At 51.2% G+C, this 16,455-nt stretch overlaps 2 protein-coding genes across 20 annotated transcripts; one reads left to right on the plus strand and one right to left on the minus strand.

Moving 5' to 3' along the window:
• Positions 1 to 220: 220 nt before the first annotated feature.
• Positions 221 to 12,120, minus strand: IRGQ (immunity related GTPase Q). Its single transcript, XM_066373706.1, has 4 exons — positions 11,974 to 12,120; positions 11,172 to 11,703; positions 4,715 to 7,253; positions 221 to 4,492 (listed from the first exon to the last, which is right to left on the minus strand). The coding sequence occupies exons 2-3, from the start codon at positions 11,699 to 11,701 to the stop codon at positions 5,912 to 5,914; spliced, it is 1,872 nt and encodes a 623-aa protein (XP_066229803.1). The 5' UTR covers positions 11,702 to 11,703; positions 11,974 to 12,120; the 3' UTR covers positions 221 to 4,492; positions 4,715 to 5,911.
• Positions 12,121 to 12,132: 12 nt separating this feature from the next.
• Positions 12,133 to 16,087, plus strand: ZNF576 (zinc finger protein 576). Of its 19 annotated transcripts, none has more exons than XM_066373719.1 (4): positions 12,133 to 12,318; positions 13,077 to 13,175; positions 14,886 to 14,942; positions 15,036 to 16,087. In XM_066373719.1, exons 1-4 carry the CDS (start codon positions 12,207 to 12,209, stop codon positions 15,461 to 15,463), a joined length of 696 nt encoding a protein of 231 aa, XP_066229816.1. In that variant the 5' UTR covers positions 12,133 to 12,206; the 3' UTR covers positions 15,464 to 16,087. The 19 variants fall into 19 exon arrangements, 8 of the variants coding, with proteins under 8 accessions (XP_066229816.1, XP_066229817.1, XP_066229819.1 ...); XR_010750090.1 differs by lacking the exon at positions 12,133 to 12,318 and adding an exon at positions 12,330 to 12,956 and having other exon boundaries at positions 15,092 to 15,210; XR_010750086.1 differs by lacking the exon at positions 12,133 to 12,318 and adding an exon at positions 12,334 to 12,871 and having other exon boundaries at positions 14,648 to 14,942; positions 15,092 to 15,210.
• Positions 16,088 to 16,455: the final 368 nt, after the last annotated feature.

Below are 16,455 nucleotides of genomic sequence, written 5' to 3' on the forward strand. Positions count from 1 at the left end.
ATAGTAATCATCACAATAGCTGTCATTACTGAATGATTATTAATCGGTAGGTGTTAAACATTGTCCTTGATCAGGACAGACTAGATCAGGGGTCGGGAACCTATGGCTCGCAAGCCAGATGTGGCTCTTTTGATGGCTGCATCTGGCTTGCAGACAAATCTTTAATAAAAAAATGTTAAAAAACATAAAACATTCTCATGTATTACAATCCATTCATTTCCTACCGCTCATGTTCATGGTTGTGGGTGGCTGGAGCCAATCACAGCTGTCTTCCGGGACAACACCAAATTTTTATTGGATAATGCTTACGTACATGGGTCATTGTATGGCTCTCACAGAATTATATTTTAAAATATGTGGTGTTCATGGCTCTCTCAGCCAAAAAGTTTCCCAACCCCTGGACTAGATTAAGCTACAGTAACAAAGACATCCCAATCTCAGTGGTTTAAAATGACAAAGTTGTATTAGTCAATCCATGTGCTGTAACACTGTTTAACAAAGCATCTTAAAACCGACTTATAAGAACAAGCATTCCTTTTTGTAAGGGTTTGTGGGTTTCTGGGGCTGTTCTGCTTCTGGCTGTGCATTGACTGATTTGGGTATAGTTAGGGGAGGATTCAAGTTCTCCTCTTTGGGGTTCCACAATCTTCTGGGATCAGTGGCTCCCTGGCAGATCAAAGGAGCACAAAGGCCAAGTGTATGAAGCCTTCTGCTGGGGTCAGGTCTGCTAACATTCCATTGAGTAAAGTGAATCATATGTTCAAAGCCACAAGAACAGGGGAATATTCTCTCCCTCCCATGAAAGAAAGAGGAATGGTATTTGCTGAACAAATACCCACCCACAAAAAGGTTGATTCTTCCTTCACCTGCATGTTCGGCACCTTCCACAGGTGTTCTGTTTATCATCATAGAGCAGCAACCAAGTTGAACACTGTCCATCTCACATGGGTGATTAAATGCTGCGACTCAAAAGTGACCTGACACATCAGATGTAGCTGGTCACATGGCCCCACCAAAGCCCATGGGGGCCAGGAAGGGCAACCCTGCCCTCTGACATGGACATGTTTCATAAACAGCATGAATGGCACCGCAGCTTCTTAGGGGCTCATTCTCATTTTATCTTCACAACTCCATGTGATAGGCACTATTATTTTAATTCCTGTTTTCAGGAAAAGAATCCGAGGCTCAGAGAAGGGATGTCACATCAGAGCTTGCACAGCTAAAAAGTGGCAGAGCTCAAAATTTTATTTGGTTATGTACACAGAGGGAACAATAGTTCCCTATAATAGTTATCTTTTGCTCCATCACAAACCACTCTAAAATTTATTGGCTTAGAACAATCACCTTTTATTTTGCTCATGATTCTATGGCTTGACAACTTGGTCTAAGGTCAGCTGGGCACTTCTGCTGGTCGCTGCTGGGTTCAGTTGCCTGTCAACTAGGCGGCTCTGTTTCAGAGGGTTGGCTGGCTGTGGGTTTGGGTGTCAAGGCCACTAGGCCATATCTCTTATCACCCAGCCGATCAGCCAGGACTTCCTGATATAGCAGTGATGGCAGGGGTTCCCAGGGCAGCAAGAGAGAAAGGCCCTGCGCATGAGCACCTCCCAAGCCTCTGCTTGCATCATGTTTCCTAACGTCCCAGAGGCCAAGCAAATCACATGGCCAGGTCTAGAGTCAGAATGAGAAGGGACCATCCAAGGGCATGGTTACAGAGAGGCTGAACAAACTGGAGGTATAAATGGGCCAAGCTGGTTCCAGATCTGAGATGCTTTACCATCATAAGTTTCCAAGGTCGAAACAGTCACTGGTCCACCCCAATCTCCAGGGAGGCAAAACTCAGATACAAATAAAGTCTCTTGACTCCAGCCCAAGAGAGTCTTTCCTGTATAGAACCCCTACTGTCCTTCCCCTCCTGGGGCCCAAGAGCCCCACCCTTGATGTCCTCCTCCCTCAGATCTAGTAGTCCAGGCTTCCAGCTCCAGTTAAGATCCCAAAAGAACACACAGAATGGCATTTCTACTCATTTTTATTCACTCCTCCAAAAAGCACTACAGGCCAGCCACACCCTTGATTCACCCCTTTATGTTTCACCCCAATGGACACAAGTCCCACCATCATTATCCAGAAATGAGTTAACTCAGCTAAGGTGATGAGACTGTCTCATCCTCAAGTCCTTTCTGCCTCTTCTGTTTCGGGCAGATGGCAACGCCAAGATTCAGTACACATTTCCTTGAATTCTTGCCTTTGACAGTCTTTCAGCTTAGAGGTGCCACATAGAAACACCCTAATGGCAGCCAATAATCTGTCCAAAAGGGAGGTTCAGTTTTTTCTGCTTGGATGCTCCCAGACACAGATGTCTCACTAGCAACCTTGTGCCTCCAAAAAACCTAAAACTCAATGTCATCAAAAGTCAAGGTTTAAAAGGCAACCACTACAAAAGGTAGTTGTGACACTCAAGAGTGCCAATATATAATCACCTACAGTAACACAATCAGCACTCCCCAATGGCAGAGACACACACAAATAAAACTGGGTCTTGCTTTCTCAGAGATGATCTCCATGGCATAAGGGCAGAGGGAATCTGGAGCAGGGAGCACAGAGCAGAGATGTCAGACAGGATGGAATCAGAGATGGTGTCAAGGTGGCAGAAAAAGAGGGCACTCTGAGCAAAGGTGCCCAGACTAGAGTTATCTTGGTGCTGACCAGGGCTGAGGGCAGGTGGGCAAAGACAACCAGATTACCTCTTGAGCTCCCAGAGTGCCAGGTTTCTCAGGAGGGGATGCAGTATGACATGCGAGAAAATGCATGTACCTAAGTACATGCACCGACTTCTCACAATAACTCTGAGAGGTAAATGCAATTGCCGAGTGACTTGCCCAAGGTCACCCCCAAAGTCAGCAGGACTGTCTGACCCTAGAGCTAGGCTAATAGAATTTCATTCCCTAAGGCTGAGAGCTTTGACAATGCCTAGAGCCATTTGATATAGAGCCAAATGCTTTTTCCCATCTTGTTCATCTCGTTTTGGATGGGACAAATTGTGCCAGTGGTGGGAGTTCAAGCTGAAGATGCAGGAGCCAGCCCTCAAGTATCTGTCCCTTAGATCAGTTACCCTTGTCTTGAGCTGTCAAAGGAAACAGGACCTCAGAAATAGTTATGGTCGTCATCCAGCATGTTCATTTCACAGGCAAGAAAATAAGGCACTGGACCAAGTCACCCAGAGTGACAGTGGCAAAGCTGTGCTTGTTTTCCAGGTCCCCTGACCTCCCAGACAGGCACATCCCATTAGATGTGCCTCTCATCTCAATCTTTTTCCATCTTGTGACAAGAGGCCAACAATCTACATTCCAGACCTGGATCCGCCACTAATGAATTAAAGCAACATTTACTAAGTGTTTACTGTGTTTCAAGCATTATTCCAGGCACTGGGGGTAGAGCAGAGAACAAGACAGATAAGGGGATAATCGTTAATAAATAGGTAAATAAATAATTTTCTAAAGTAATAACTGTTACAAGGAAAACTGACCAACTGAGATAAATAATGGAGGGGGGGGAGGCTGCTTCAGTTAGAGTGGTCAGGGAGAGCCTCCCTGAGGGGACATTTGGGCTGAGACCTGACTGACGAAAGGAGCCACTCATGGAATCTGGAGGGCAGAGCATTCTAGGTAGCATGAACAGAAGTGCAAAGGTCCTGAGGCAGGACCCAAGGTGGCCCATGCAAGCATCAGAAGGAAGATCTAGCAAGCTGGTTGGGGGGATGGGGTGGGGCAGAGAATGAGAACAGGCAAGGATCGATCACACAGGGCCTTGCTGTGTGCTGTTGGGCCTAGAGTCTGCCCTCTCTGGACTTTGCTCTCCTCAACTATCAAAAAAGAGATTCTACTAGATGGCCTCTCAGCACCCCCCACTTTCTGTTTTTGACACTGAAGAATTTTGACCTCAGGCTGCTCCTCTGCATTTAGGTGGCAGCCTAGAACATTCCAGACACTGTGGTCTCTGCCTCTGCCTCACTTAGGGCACATTCCCACAGGCTGGAACAATGCCCAGCTGTCCTTTGGGTCCCTTGCTCACTGTGGCACTCTCTGTACATACCAGAAGGCAGAGCTTCCTGAGCATGCCCATGGGAGCCAACATAGAAACATCTGGATTAGTGCAGCAGTACAGCTGCTTCTCCAAAAGGCAGTTGTACAAAATACCAAGGCCAAAAAGGGTTCAGGTTTAATAAAAGAAGAAACCAAGTCCAAAAGTAGAAACCTCTAAAGGAGAGTGGGACAGAGGAACAGACACCCAGAGAGCTCCCAAATCACTCAGCACCTATGAAATGGGGGCAGTCTTAGCTCTTCTCAGTTACAGAAAGATGGACAGTTTCCAGCACCCAAATCTATGAGATTTGCAGAAGACACCTCTGAGGTATGGGTTCCTGCCCTTGCATACCCAGATGGCCTCATCCCTGGTGTCTGGTTACCCTCAAAGACAACCATGCCCCTTTTGTCTTCTCCCCTCATTTTTTTTTAAATTTTTTATTATTATTTTATTTATTCATTTAGAGAAGAGAGAGAGAGACAGAGAGAGAGGAGACACAGAGAGAGAGAAGGGGGGAGGAGCTGGAAGCATCAACTCCCATATGTGCCTTGACCAGGCAAGCCCAGGGTTTTGAACCGGCGACCTCAGCATTTCCAGGTCGACGCTTTATCCACTGCGCCACCACAGGTCAGGCCTCCCCTCATTTTTGAGTGGCCATCTTTCCCACAACAGCTAGGAAAGGAGTTTGGGTCCAATATTAAACACCTCTCTACTCCCCAAGAGAGACTGCAGAGTTTCTAACCCTGTTACACAGCACACACCCCCACCCCCACCCCCACCCGTTCTCTCCTCTAGATGCAGACCTCCCACCATCCAGGAATTAGGAACCAAGGTCCACACTCTTGTGAGCCAGGAATCTGAGACCCAGAGACTGTCCCTCCGCAGTGAAGGTTCAAAGTCCACTGCTTCTTGAGGAACTGAAAGACTGTGTGCAGACCCATCCCCCTAGAAAACCTAGACCCTAGCCTGACCAGGCGGTAGCGCAGTGGATAGAACGTTGGATTGGGATGCAGAGGACCCAGGTTCGAGACCCCAAGGTCGCCAGCTTGAGCACAGGCTCATCTGGTTTGAGCAAAAAGCCCACCAGCTTGAACCCAAGGTCGCTGGCTCCAGCAAGGGGTTACTTGGTCTGCTGAAGGCCCACGGCCAAGGCACATATGAGAAAGCAATCAATGAACAACTAAGGTGTTGCAACGTGTAATGAAAAACTAATGATTGATGCTTCTCATCTCTCTCCGTTCCTGTCTGTCCCTGTCTATCCCTCTCTCTGACTGTCTCTGTAAAAAAACAAAAAACTCTAGACCCTATATCCCTTTGTGGCTCAGAAGTCCAAGATTCCCAGCTCCCTGGAGTAGCCAGACTCTTTCCTCCATCCTGGAATCCCCAGTACCATGGAGACACACTTCGATAGGAATCAGGGCTTTCAATCCCCCTACCCCCAGACAACTGGATGTCCAATACATCCCATTTCTATTCTCTTGGAAACTAAGATAATACGCTTTTCTAGAAGTCTAACCCCTCAACTCCCTTCAGGGCACAGTATGGTGGTCCTGCCCTGTAATCCTCAGAAAAATCAGGAGACCCAATGCCCAAGATTCTATTCCCCTTCAAGACCCAGGAATCCAGGTGACTAGAAGTCACATATCCCAACCAGTAGCCAGTCTGATCCCCCTCAAGAAACCAGAATCAGATGTGGTGGTACAACCCTTGTCATTTCAGAGGCCCAGACATCCCATGCCAGTTTGCCCAAATCCCCTTCCCCCAAACAGGACTTGAAGTCGTCAGTCTCTGATGCAGAGCACCCCAGCCGCCCTGGTCCTCATCCCACCTCTCACTGCGCAGGCGCAGAAGGGGCTAGCACTGCCTCCGCGTCTGCCAGCATCTCGTCCAACGCCTGCAGCAGGACGCCGTGGGCCGCGCGGTAGCCCAGGCCGCCAGTGGCCGCCGCGCCGCCTGCCGGCCACAGGAAGGATAGCGCACCCAATGCTGCGCCCCCAGCGGTGCCCTCGCCAGCCCACGCCCCCAGCCTCGCCTCCACTTCAGCGCGTGTCACCGGGCCTGGGAAGTGCGTCCGCCTCGCCAGCTCCCCCGGCGCCAAGCCCAGAGCGCGCTCCCGTCGGGCCAGTGCTCCGGGTTCGAGTCCCAGCGCTCGCCGCCATTCTGCCAGCTGACCCCGCAGAAGTGCCACGTCACAGGCCCAGCCGAGCCCGGGTACTGGTGCTGCCGCTGCCGCCAGACTGGCCAACAGAGCTGGCCGCCATGCCCCAGCCCGCAGCGCCGCAGCCTTGGTTCGGGCCTCACGCGGTGACGTGGGTGGCAGCGCCAGCAGCAGCGCCCCTGCCTGGGCGGGGGGAAGCGCGCGCCGCAACCACTCGCAGAGCCCGGGCAGTCCGCCCCGCCGCAGGGGGAACACAGGCGGTAGCGCCTCCTCCAGCACCTCCCATGCCTCATCCTCCGGGCTCCAGGCAGCTGCCCCTTCGGAGTCCCCAAGGCCCGACTGCTTCGTGCCCATGCCAACCTGCTGTAAATTCTCACTGCCTGCGTTTCCTGAACCTTCCCCAACGTCTGCTTTCCATGATCCAATGTCATGTGTCTCCCTTCCCTCGCTGCGTGCAACCTCCAACCCCCCTCTGCCTGCATTCTCTAAGCTCTTGCCGCTGAGCTTCTCCACTTTCTCTTCTACTTCTGGAGACTCCAGATCCTCGCTCTCACTGTCTGTTCGCACGCAGACCAGCGGGGCATCCGGTAGTACCAAGGACCGGACCTGGGCCCAGTCCTCCTCAGTGGGGGCTCCAGTGGTAACGAGGATGAGGGCGTCGTAGTGGGTCGGGTGGGGGGTGGCAGCAGTGCCCACGGAGCCCAAGCCCAGAGGCACGGTCCAGAGTACCACATTGGGGCGCTCTGGGGCTGGGTAGGCCGTGGGCCCAGTGGCCACCGAAGCAGGCGCAGCACCATGGTCCCCGGGATCTAACCCAAGCAGCATGTCTAGCACAAGGCCCAGATCAGCGGTGCCGGCTACGGCCAGGTCCAGCCGTGCACTGCCCAGTCGCTCCAGGCCAGCACGAACCCAGGACAGTGCTGCCTCCAGGCCACCGGTCTCAAAGGCCTCCCGCACAGCCTCCAGTTCAGCTGCTCCCAGAACCTCGAAGCCATCCTGAGCAGGAGGCAGGAGCCTGTGGGGACAGAAAGGGATGGAGTCACGGGCAGAAGAGGGGCTAAAGGCTGGAGAGCTAGCTAGGGGGCCAGGACTAAGCTATGATGACAAGGGTGGAGTTTTCCAAATAATCCTCAGCAAGGCAGGAGCAGTAAATGAAGGGGGCCAGTCGATGGCCCAACAAACAGAAACCAGAGCTCTGAAGGTAAGGGAGAAACTTAAAGCCAGGACGGGGCAGCTTGAATAAGGTTAGGTTTCCAACAGAGCCTAAAACCAAACCCAGCGAAATCTTCCCTGGGGCACAGTCTTTGGAGGAAAGGCTTTTTTGAAAGACCTACAAGGTTAAGAAAAGGCTATTGGGGGAGGGGGGCAAAACACAGAGAGTGGGCCTGGAGCAAAAACAGAATCAGACTATTGTGGACTAAATGAAAGTCCAACCTATTCACATGGGCAAGGTCAAAGAGGGCTCTTTCCTAACACTGGGTGTAAAGAGAGGAGCAAAGATTAAGGGAGAAACTTCATCCACTAGTTCTTACCAGGGGGACGTGGCTAAGGAAAATAGCTGAGCAGCCTGACCTGAGGTGGCACAGTGAATAAAGGGTGGACCTGGAGTGCTGAGGTTGCTGGTCAAAACCCAGGCTTGCCTGGTCAAGGCACAAACTGTGAGTTGATGCTTCCCCCTCCGCCCACTCCTTCTCTCTCTCTTCCTGCTCTCTCTACATCAGTAAAGAAAATTTAAAAAAAGGAGAGAGAAAATAGCTGAGCAGTTGGCCTGGAGGAGGGGCTGCCCCACTCCAACCCTCATTTTGAAGTTTATAAAATGAGGTGACCATGTGTTGGGATAGAAAATTCAGGAGGTAGCCAGCAAGTGGGCATAAAAATGAGAGGTCAGAGAAGGGTAATGTGGGAAGACACCCAGAAATAATGAAGCTCACTGAGGGTTTGGCTTTAGGGTAACTGTGGTCACTTGAGAACCAAGCTGATGGGGAAGATGAAGAAGATTCAAGACTACAAGTCTTCAGGTAAACGCTTCATGAAGATCACAAGTTGTGTGGAAGGGTGAGACCTTCTTCAAACTTTTGCCTGAAAGCTGTACTTGGATGATAGGTCCTAGCCTCTTCTAGAATTCTCATTTGGGAGTGGGGCTTGTGACCTCAGAGCACTCACCGGAGGCAGGACCTGCATGACAGGTTGGGACCTCCAGTTGGCCCTTGGCTAGGGCGAGGCCTAGGTGAGAAGAGGGTCAAGCACAGAACTGGAGCTTGGCTGGAGCACTGCTGACCCTGTGCTAAGGGCAGAGACCTTAATTCAGGTGCAGGGCTTCCAGCAGATATCCCTTTAAGCAGTGGTGGTATTCAGCTGGTTTGCACCAGTTCAGCAGAACTGATGCCTAATTTTTTGTTCAATTCAGCAAACCGGTTTTTAAAATGTCACTTGGTAATCAAGGTTCTCTCTAAGGTTGGTGCCTGGGCAGCTGCCCATTGTGGAAATCATAAATTTACAGTTCTTACTCTTTTGTGTGTGTGTGCGACAGAGGCACAGAGAGACAGAGAGAGGGACAGATAGGGACAGACAGACAGGAAAGGAGATGAGAAGCATCAATTCTTCATTGAGGCACCTTAGTTGTTCATTGATTGCTTTCTCATATGTGCCTTGACCAGGGAGGCTACAGCAGACCAAGTGACCCCTTGCTCAAGCTGGCAACCTTGGGGTTTCGAACCTGGGTCCTCCGTGTCCCAGTCCGACGCTCTAGCCACTGCGCCACCGCCTGGTCCAGCCTTACTCTTTTTTTTTTTTTTACAGAGGCAGAGATAGACAGGGACAGACAGACAGGAACGGAGAGAGATGAGAAGCATCAATCATCAGTTTCTCGTTGCGCGTTGCGACTTCTTAGTTGTTCATTGATTGCTTTCTCACATGTGCCTTGACCGCGGGCCTTCAGCAGACTGAGTAACCCCTTGCTGGAGCCAGCGACCTTGGGTCTAAGCTGGTGAGCTCTTTGCTCAAGCCAGATGAGCCCGCGCTCAAGCTGGCGACCTCGGGGTCTCGAACCTGGGTCCTTCCGCATCCCAGTCCGACGCTCTATCCACTGCGCCACCACCTAGTCAGGTCAGCCTTACTCTTTTTTTAGTGTTCATCTACGCAACAGCATATTCTAAGCACCCTCAGTGATGTTCATTCCATCCATAGGTGAAAAAAATTCCAAGAGAGGATGCCAATCAAGAAGCAATATGGGCGCCTGACCAAGCGGTGGCACAGTGGATAGAGCATTGGACTGAGACATGGAGGACTCAGGTTCAAATCCCTGAGGTCACCAGCTTGAGCATGGGTTCATCTGGTTTGAGCAAAGCTCACCAGCTTAACCCAAGGTCGCTGGCTTGAGCAAGGGGTACTAGGTCTGCTATAGTCCCATGGTCAAGGCACATATGAGAAAGCAATCAATAAACTAAAGTGTCGCAACAAAGAACTGATGCTTCTAGCCTGACCTGTGGTGGCGCAGTGGATAAAGTGTCAACCTGGAACACTGAGGTCGCCAGTTTGAAACCCTGGGCCTTCCCAGTCAAGGCACATATGGGAGTTGATGCTTCCTGCTCCTCCCCCCATTCTCTCTCTCTCATCTCTAAAATGAGTTAATAAAGTCTTAAAAAAAAAAGAGAAAGATTCTCTCCCTTCCTGCCTGCCTGTCCCTATCTATCCCTCTCTCTGATTCTCTCTTCTCTAAAATGAAGTCTTTTTTTTTTTTTTTTTTTTTTTTACAGAGACAGAGAGAGAGTCAGAGAGAGGGATAGAGACGGACAGACAGACAGGAACGGAGAGAGATGAGAAGCATCAATTATCAGTTTTTCATTGGGATACCTTAGTTGTTCATTGATTGCTTTCTCATATGTGCTTTGACCATGGGGGGGCTACAGCGGACAGAGTAACCCCTTGCTCAAGCCAGCGACCTTGGGTTCAAGCTGGTGAGCTTTGTTCAAACCAGATGAGCCCGTGCTCAAGCTGGTGACCTCAGGGTCTCGAACCTGGGTCCTCCGGCATCCCAGTCTGACGCTCTATCCACTGTGCCACCGCCTGGTCAGGCTAAAATGAATCAAGTCTTTAAAAATAAAACGGAGAGAGATTCTCTCTCCCTTCCTGCCTGTCTGTCCTTATCTATCCCTCTCTCTGACTCTCTGTCCAAAAAAAAAAAAGCAATATGGGCCCTTGGCCAGTTGGCTCAGCACTAGAGCATCCAGCCCAGGTGTGGAAGTCCCGGTTCAATTCTGAATTCCGGTCAGGGCACACAGAAGAGGGGACCATCTGCTTCTCCACCCCTCTTCATTCTCTCTCTCTCTCTCTCTCTCTCTCTTCCCCTCCTCAGGCACCATGGTTCAGGAAGGTTTGAGCAGGTTGCCCCTCCTCCCCAAGGATGACTCCATGGCCTGCCTCAGGCACTGAAATAGCTCCATTGCCAAGCAACAAAGCACCCGCCCCAGATGGGCAGAGCATCCCCCTGTAGGAGCTTGCTTGGTGGATTGCGGTGGGGCTGCATGCGGGAGTCTGTCTCTTTGCCTTCCTCCCTCCCCCCCTCTCACTTTAAAAAAAAGAAGGAATCAATATGGAAATTGATTAACTGTTTCATTGGGGGTTTTTTGTCAGGTATTTAATATTTTCTCATTATTTTAAAATTCTTATAATCTAATTTTGTTTACTTTTTTGTTATTTAAGTATTAAATGCATAAAGTAATAAACTACCTTTCCGTACATCGCTTTTTTAAACTCAAAATGGTCATTATGGCAGAGAACCGGTTGTTAAATTATCTGAATTCCACCACTGCCTTTAAGGCCTGCCCCAAACTCGCAGAGAGTAGGATCTCGAAGACCTTAATGAGCACCTCCGGGGTGAGGTCTACACTAAAGGACTAGGCCTCCCCAACCCACCCTGAAACTCCAGGCTCACCTCTGCAGTGCCTCCGCCTGACTCCGCAGCGCTGCCCGCAGGCGCTCCAGTTCATTGCAGCTGTCGCTGCTGCCGCAGTCAGCCAGTAGCACGTAGAGAGGCACAGCTCCCAAACCCGCACTGTCCAGCAAGGCCGCTGTCTGATCCCTGGCCTGGGCTTCACTCTGTGAATCCCCAGGACGGAGGTTCCGCACAGCCAGCAGCGGAGTCCCTCGGGCCAGGGCGGCCCGCGCTGCCTCCCCAAGCGCTGGGGCCAAGGGCTCGTCGTTCCCCTCGGAGCTGGGCAGCACCAATACCAGCACGTTAGCCTCCGCTGCCCAGGGCCCTGGCACTGCGGGTGGGCAGCTCAGCTCGCCCAGGAAGAGGCCCGGGCCCGCAGCTCGCAGACTAGGAATTCCAGGATCTGGCTGTTCATCCGGGATCTCTACCACCTCCACATCTTTGTTGCACAGCGCTGCAATCAGAGAGGACTTTCCCGAGGCTGGAGGCCCCAAGAATAAGGCGGTCACATCACCCCGCGGTGGAGGCATAGCTGAAAAGCAAGCAATGGGGAAGAACGGGGTCAGGAAGCATCCAGTCGTTTTCTTTCTTTGTCATCCCACTCTGGTCCTAGCAGCCCTCCACCCTGCCCCCTTCTTCCAATCTCGAGTATCATTTCCAAGGACCGAGAAATCCGGCGCCTAGACCCTGTTCCCCGGAGACCTGGAGTTCTGTCTGGTTCTCTTTATGTATGCGTTTCCCTTTCTGCTTTAATAACTCATAAATGCGGCATCCAGACCCTCCTCCCTTCCAAGTCACCAACCGAACAAACAGCCGGCACAACCGAGGGCAAAGTTGCTGGCGGCCGGTCGGTGCGCCGCTGAGAAGCCCCGCCCCTGGAGTAGGACAAACGGAGGCCAAAGAGGCTGGAGCGCCGGGATTTGGAGAAGTCTGGACGCGTTCTGGGGGCTCTAACCTGACGTCACTCCTTTTAGAAGGGGGTGTGTCTTGGAAGCCTGATCTCAGGGACACAGCCCTTTGCAGCGCCTGCGCAGAATGGCCCCAGGGCGCTTGCTTCCCAACTCCAGCTGCCGCAGGACCTTGAACAATGAGGAGGCAGAGCGCCTGCGCACCAGGAGGGCCAAGCACACCTGCGCAGTGAGCTTAGGTGTGTACGGTAGGAGTTGCTCGTAACGTCATCACAACGCACCCTATTTCAGAGAAGGACCCTTCCCGATATTGAGGACCAAGTGGGCATGACTCCATTACTGCCGGATGGCAGTCTGGGATCTCGGCTTCCAGAGGTTCATTAGGCTGAAGGGCGTGGAAACCACCTGGACCTTGGGACTCGGTGGGCCCTACTCTGCTTCCCTCGAGTGGCGGCGCTGTGACCAGCGACAGGAGCAACCAAAGGCAGCCTACTGCTGTTTTGAGAAAAGCAGAGGCCTGGGCCCCCGGCCTGGGAAGAGGAGAGCCTAGCGCGGTGCTTGAGGCTACCGACACAGCCGCTGAAAGCAGTCGTGGGAGGCGCGGGCTCTGGTGACAGAAGAGCTACAGTATGTCAGAGGTTGTCCACCGGGAAGACGGGGGCTAAAGCGTGGATACCACTACCTACCTCAAGACACGTGGGAGAGACGGGGATGAGGATGGTGTCAAAGATCAACGGTTCTGCGCTCTAAGTTCAGGGAGCTAGTTTGATGTAGGTCTTAGATTTCACACAGGTGAGATGGCCCTAAAAGGAGTTACAAACCCAGGGAATTGAAGCTTTTGGGAGAGTTGAAGCTTCTCTAGTGAGAGCTCTATCAGGTTAGAGCTCGAGGAGATGGTATCTCGTGGGGGTTGAAGGCTCTTTAGGGGGCTAAGGCTGGCGACAGATGAGCGACTTCATCTTATTTACTATTCTATCATGCATGCTCTTGACCAAAGGGGTCCTAGTCACCATGGAGGACCGGCTTCCCAAAGAGACCATGGAGCAGCAGGATTCGTCCAAAGAGAGGAGTCCCCGCAGTAAGGGAGTCGACATCTGTGAGTACCGCTGGCCAGAGGGTGGGGTGCAGGAACTGATGCTAAAAGGTTTTCTATAGCATTTCAATGTCCAAGACAGTTAGGGAGCTGCCTTTCCAGGAAAGGCTACTCCCCATTCTTACCCTTATTAGGCTCAGATGTACCCATCCTGGTTTGTCCACAGAAGTCTGAATGGAATGCAGTTCAGAGAGACAAAGTGGCATCCAGAGACTTGGGAGTAGGAAACAGCAGAGACCAGGAGAGGAGCCCCAAAATTCCAGTTCCACCCTGTCCCAGACTTGCAGTGCAACTTGGGCCTTGATTCCCTATCAGTCAAAAGGGGTTGACATTACTCACCCCACAGGGCTGCATTAACAGCAGAAAAAAGGGAAGGTTGAGGGTAATGAAGGTAGCCGTTTTGACATAATAGCATCAGCTCCTACTGAGTACTTACTATTAGTATATGTGCTAAGCCATTGCACTAGTTATCTTGGTTCAGTCCTCCTAAAATTGGTTTTGTCATTTTCAGATGAGGGAACTGAGGCAGAGAGGTTAAGTATTTGTAACAATGACAGCCAGGGTCAGTGCCCTCCAGCTGAAGACCCTTAGGAACACATCTGTAGTCACTGCACTGAGGAAGCACACACATCATAGGGGCACCTCAGTGAGTGTTACAAAGGACTGATTATAGTTTGGGTTTGTAGTAGGTGATTTTGCAGAGGGGTTTTGCTCTGGATTGGATGGGGCTAGGAAGCAGGGCAACTCTACGGCTGGCTATCTTATTAAATTTATCTAGAAGGTAGAGGAACAAAACAAGGCACAAACTGTGACTGGGAAAGCAGCAGCTACGCGTATTAGCCAGGACAGGGGGCGTCTGGTCATTTTTTATTTATTTTATTTTGTTTTTTTTTACAGAGACAGAGAAAGAGTCAGAGAGAGGGATAGAGGGATAGACAGGGACAGACAGATAGGAACGGAGAGATGAGAAGCATCAATCATTAGTTTTTCGTTGCGCATTGCAACACCTTAGTTGTTCATAGATTGCTTTCTCATATGTGCCTTGACCGTAGGCCTTCAGTAGACTGAGTAACCCCTTGCTCAAGCCAGCGACCTTGGGTCCAAGCTGGTGAGCTTTTGCTCAAACCAGATGAGCCCACGCTCAAGCTGGCGACCTCGGGGTCTCGAACCTGGGTCCTCAGCATCCCAGTCCGATGCTGTATCCACTGTGCCACCGCCTGGTCAGGCATGTGGCTTAGACAAAGCTAATGTATCTGTGTTCAGATGCTATTATGGCATGGTCTTGATTGTCAGTGTGGCTTTGTTTGAGGATGGTCTGTGAAGTTTATACTCGACAGAATGCCAAAGTCTGGGAGTGCCAAGCCAGCTTCTGGCTGGGGGGCTGCTTTTCTCATTTTTAATAATCGGTAAACCATTGTATAAAGTGTGCTAAGCACTTTATATAAACTCATTGATTTATTTATTGCTTACAACAGCCCTCACAGGTAGATACTGATACGGTTATGACCCGATTTTCCAGAGGAGAAAACTGTTGTACTTTCCTGGGAAGTAGCAGAGCCGGTGTGGCTCCAGAGGCTGTGCTCTAATCACACAGCTCTATTGGAAGGACAGACTCCTGGGTTCCAGTCCTGGCTCCATTTCATTTCCTAACCTCACCACTGTGGGCAAGTTGCCTAACTTTTCTGAGCCTCAGTCTGCTCATCCATAAAACAGGTCCAATAATAATTTGCCTGTACTGCTGTCCAGCCCTGACATACAGCCCGGCACAAAGTAAGCATTGAATTGTTCGCTGTTGGCGTGATTCTGGGGCTTGGGACTGGAAACTGTTGCTGCCCTTCCCCGACCTCTCCCCACGTCCCTCAGGCCATCTGGGGCCCCCGCAGTGCACCCGCTGCCTCATCACCTTCGCCAATTCCAAGTTCCAGGAGCGTCACATGAAGCGGGAGCACCCAGCGGACTTCGTGGCCCAGAAGCTGCAGGGGGCTCTCTTCATCTGCTTCACCTGCGCCCGCTCCTTCCTCTCCTCCAAGGCCCTGATCGCCCACCAGCGCAGCCACAGTCCTGCCACCAGGCCCTCCCTGCTGGGTGCACCCACCACTGCCCAGCCCACCTTCCCTTGTCCTGACTGTGGCAAAACCTTTGGGCAGGCCACTTCTCTGAAGCAGCACCGCCAGGTGCATGAGGCCTGCACCCCTCCTGGCCCCTTTGCCTGCACTGAGTGTGGTCAGGACTTTGCCCAGGAAACTGGGCTACATCAACACTACATCCGGCATGCCCGTGGGGAGCTCTGAGTGCAGCTTCAGCCCTCCGCAGGGCAATGGGGGCTTTGTGGCTGGTGGGACCCACCTCTGATATGGGATGGGCCCTGGGAGGAATTTGATTCCCACTCTGAAAAGACAAAGGGCTCCTAGAGGACCCAGAAGATGCTAATTTAGATCTTCAGTCTTTGGAAAACAGAAAGACTTTCGGGAAATAGTGAAATCAGACAATAGTGAGATCTTTTGTTTAAAAATAAATAAAAAATGAGTGGCCCTGGCTGGCTAGCTCAGTTTTTTAAGAGTGTTGTCCAAAAACGACAAGGTTGTGGGTTCGATCCTGGTCAGGGTACACACAGGAAGCAACCAAAGAATGCACAACTGAGTTGAACAACAGATGAATACTTCCCTTCCCCCTCCCCTCTTTCCCTTCTTCTCTAAACAAAAACCAATAAAAATTAAGCCCTGGTCAGATAGCCTGGTTGGTTGGAGCCTCATTGGAGCATTGTTCCGGAGCACTAACATTGCTGGTTCAATTTCCTGGCCAGGGCACATACAGGAGTAGCTCTGTGTTCCTGTCTCTCTCTCTCTCTCCTGCCCCCCCCTCCAAAGAAAAAGAAAAGTATTTGTACCTCCCTCATTCCCAATTAAATAATTTGAAATCACAAGTAGCTGCGGATTGTGTAATCATCTTTAATTCCTCTGAGATGTAAATCAGCTACAGGAGCAAACTGCCCTGGATTTGTGCCTGAATGGCGGCAGGCAGGCAAGCTGTTGCTGGCCTGTAACGCCACCAGGCGGCTCCCAGACATACAGCAGCTTGGGCTTTGGGGGATGAGCAGCAAAGTGAGGAGCTGTAGTGAGTCACGTGACAATTACAGTTCAAGTCCTTGTCTCCTCCCCACCCTCTGCAAGCCTTTCCCACTTGAAGGGCCATGGCACTGGGTGGCTTTACCCCCTCCCCTGATGAATTACTGCCCATTTAAATAACTTTATGTACCATCTATTGATGGAATATTTTTTATATG

This window comes from Saccopteryx leptura, chromosome 3, assembly GCF_036850995.1.
Source record: "Saccopteryx leptura isolate mSacLep1 chromosome 3, mSacLep1_pri_phased_curated, whole genome shotgun sequence".
Lineage (NCBI taxonomy): Eukaryota > Metazoa > Chordata > Mammalia > Chiroptera > Emballonuridae > Saccopteryx > Saccopteryx leptura.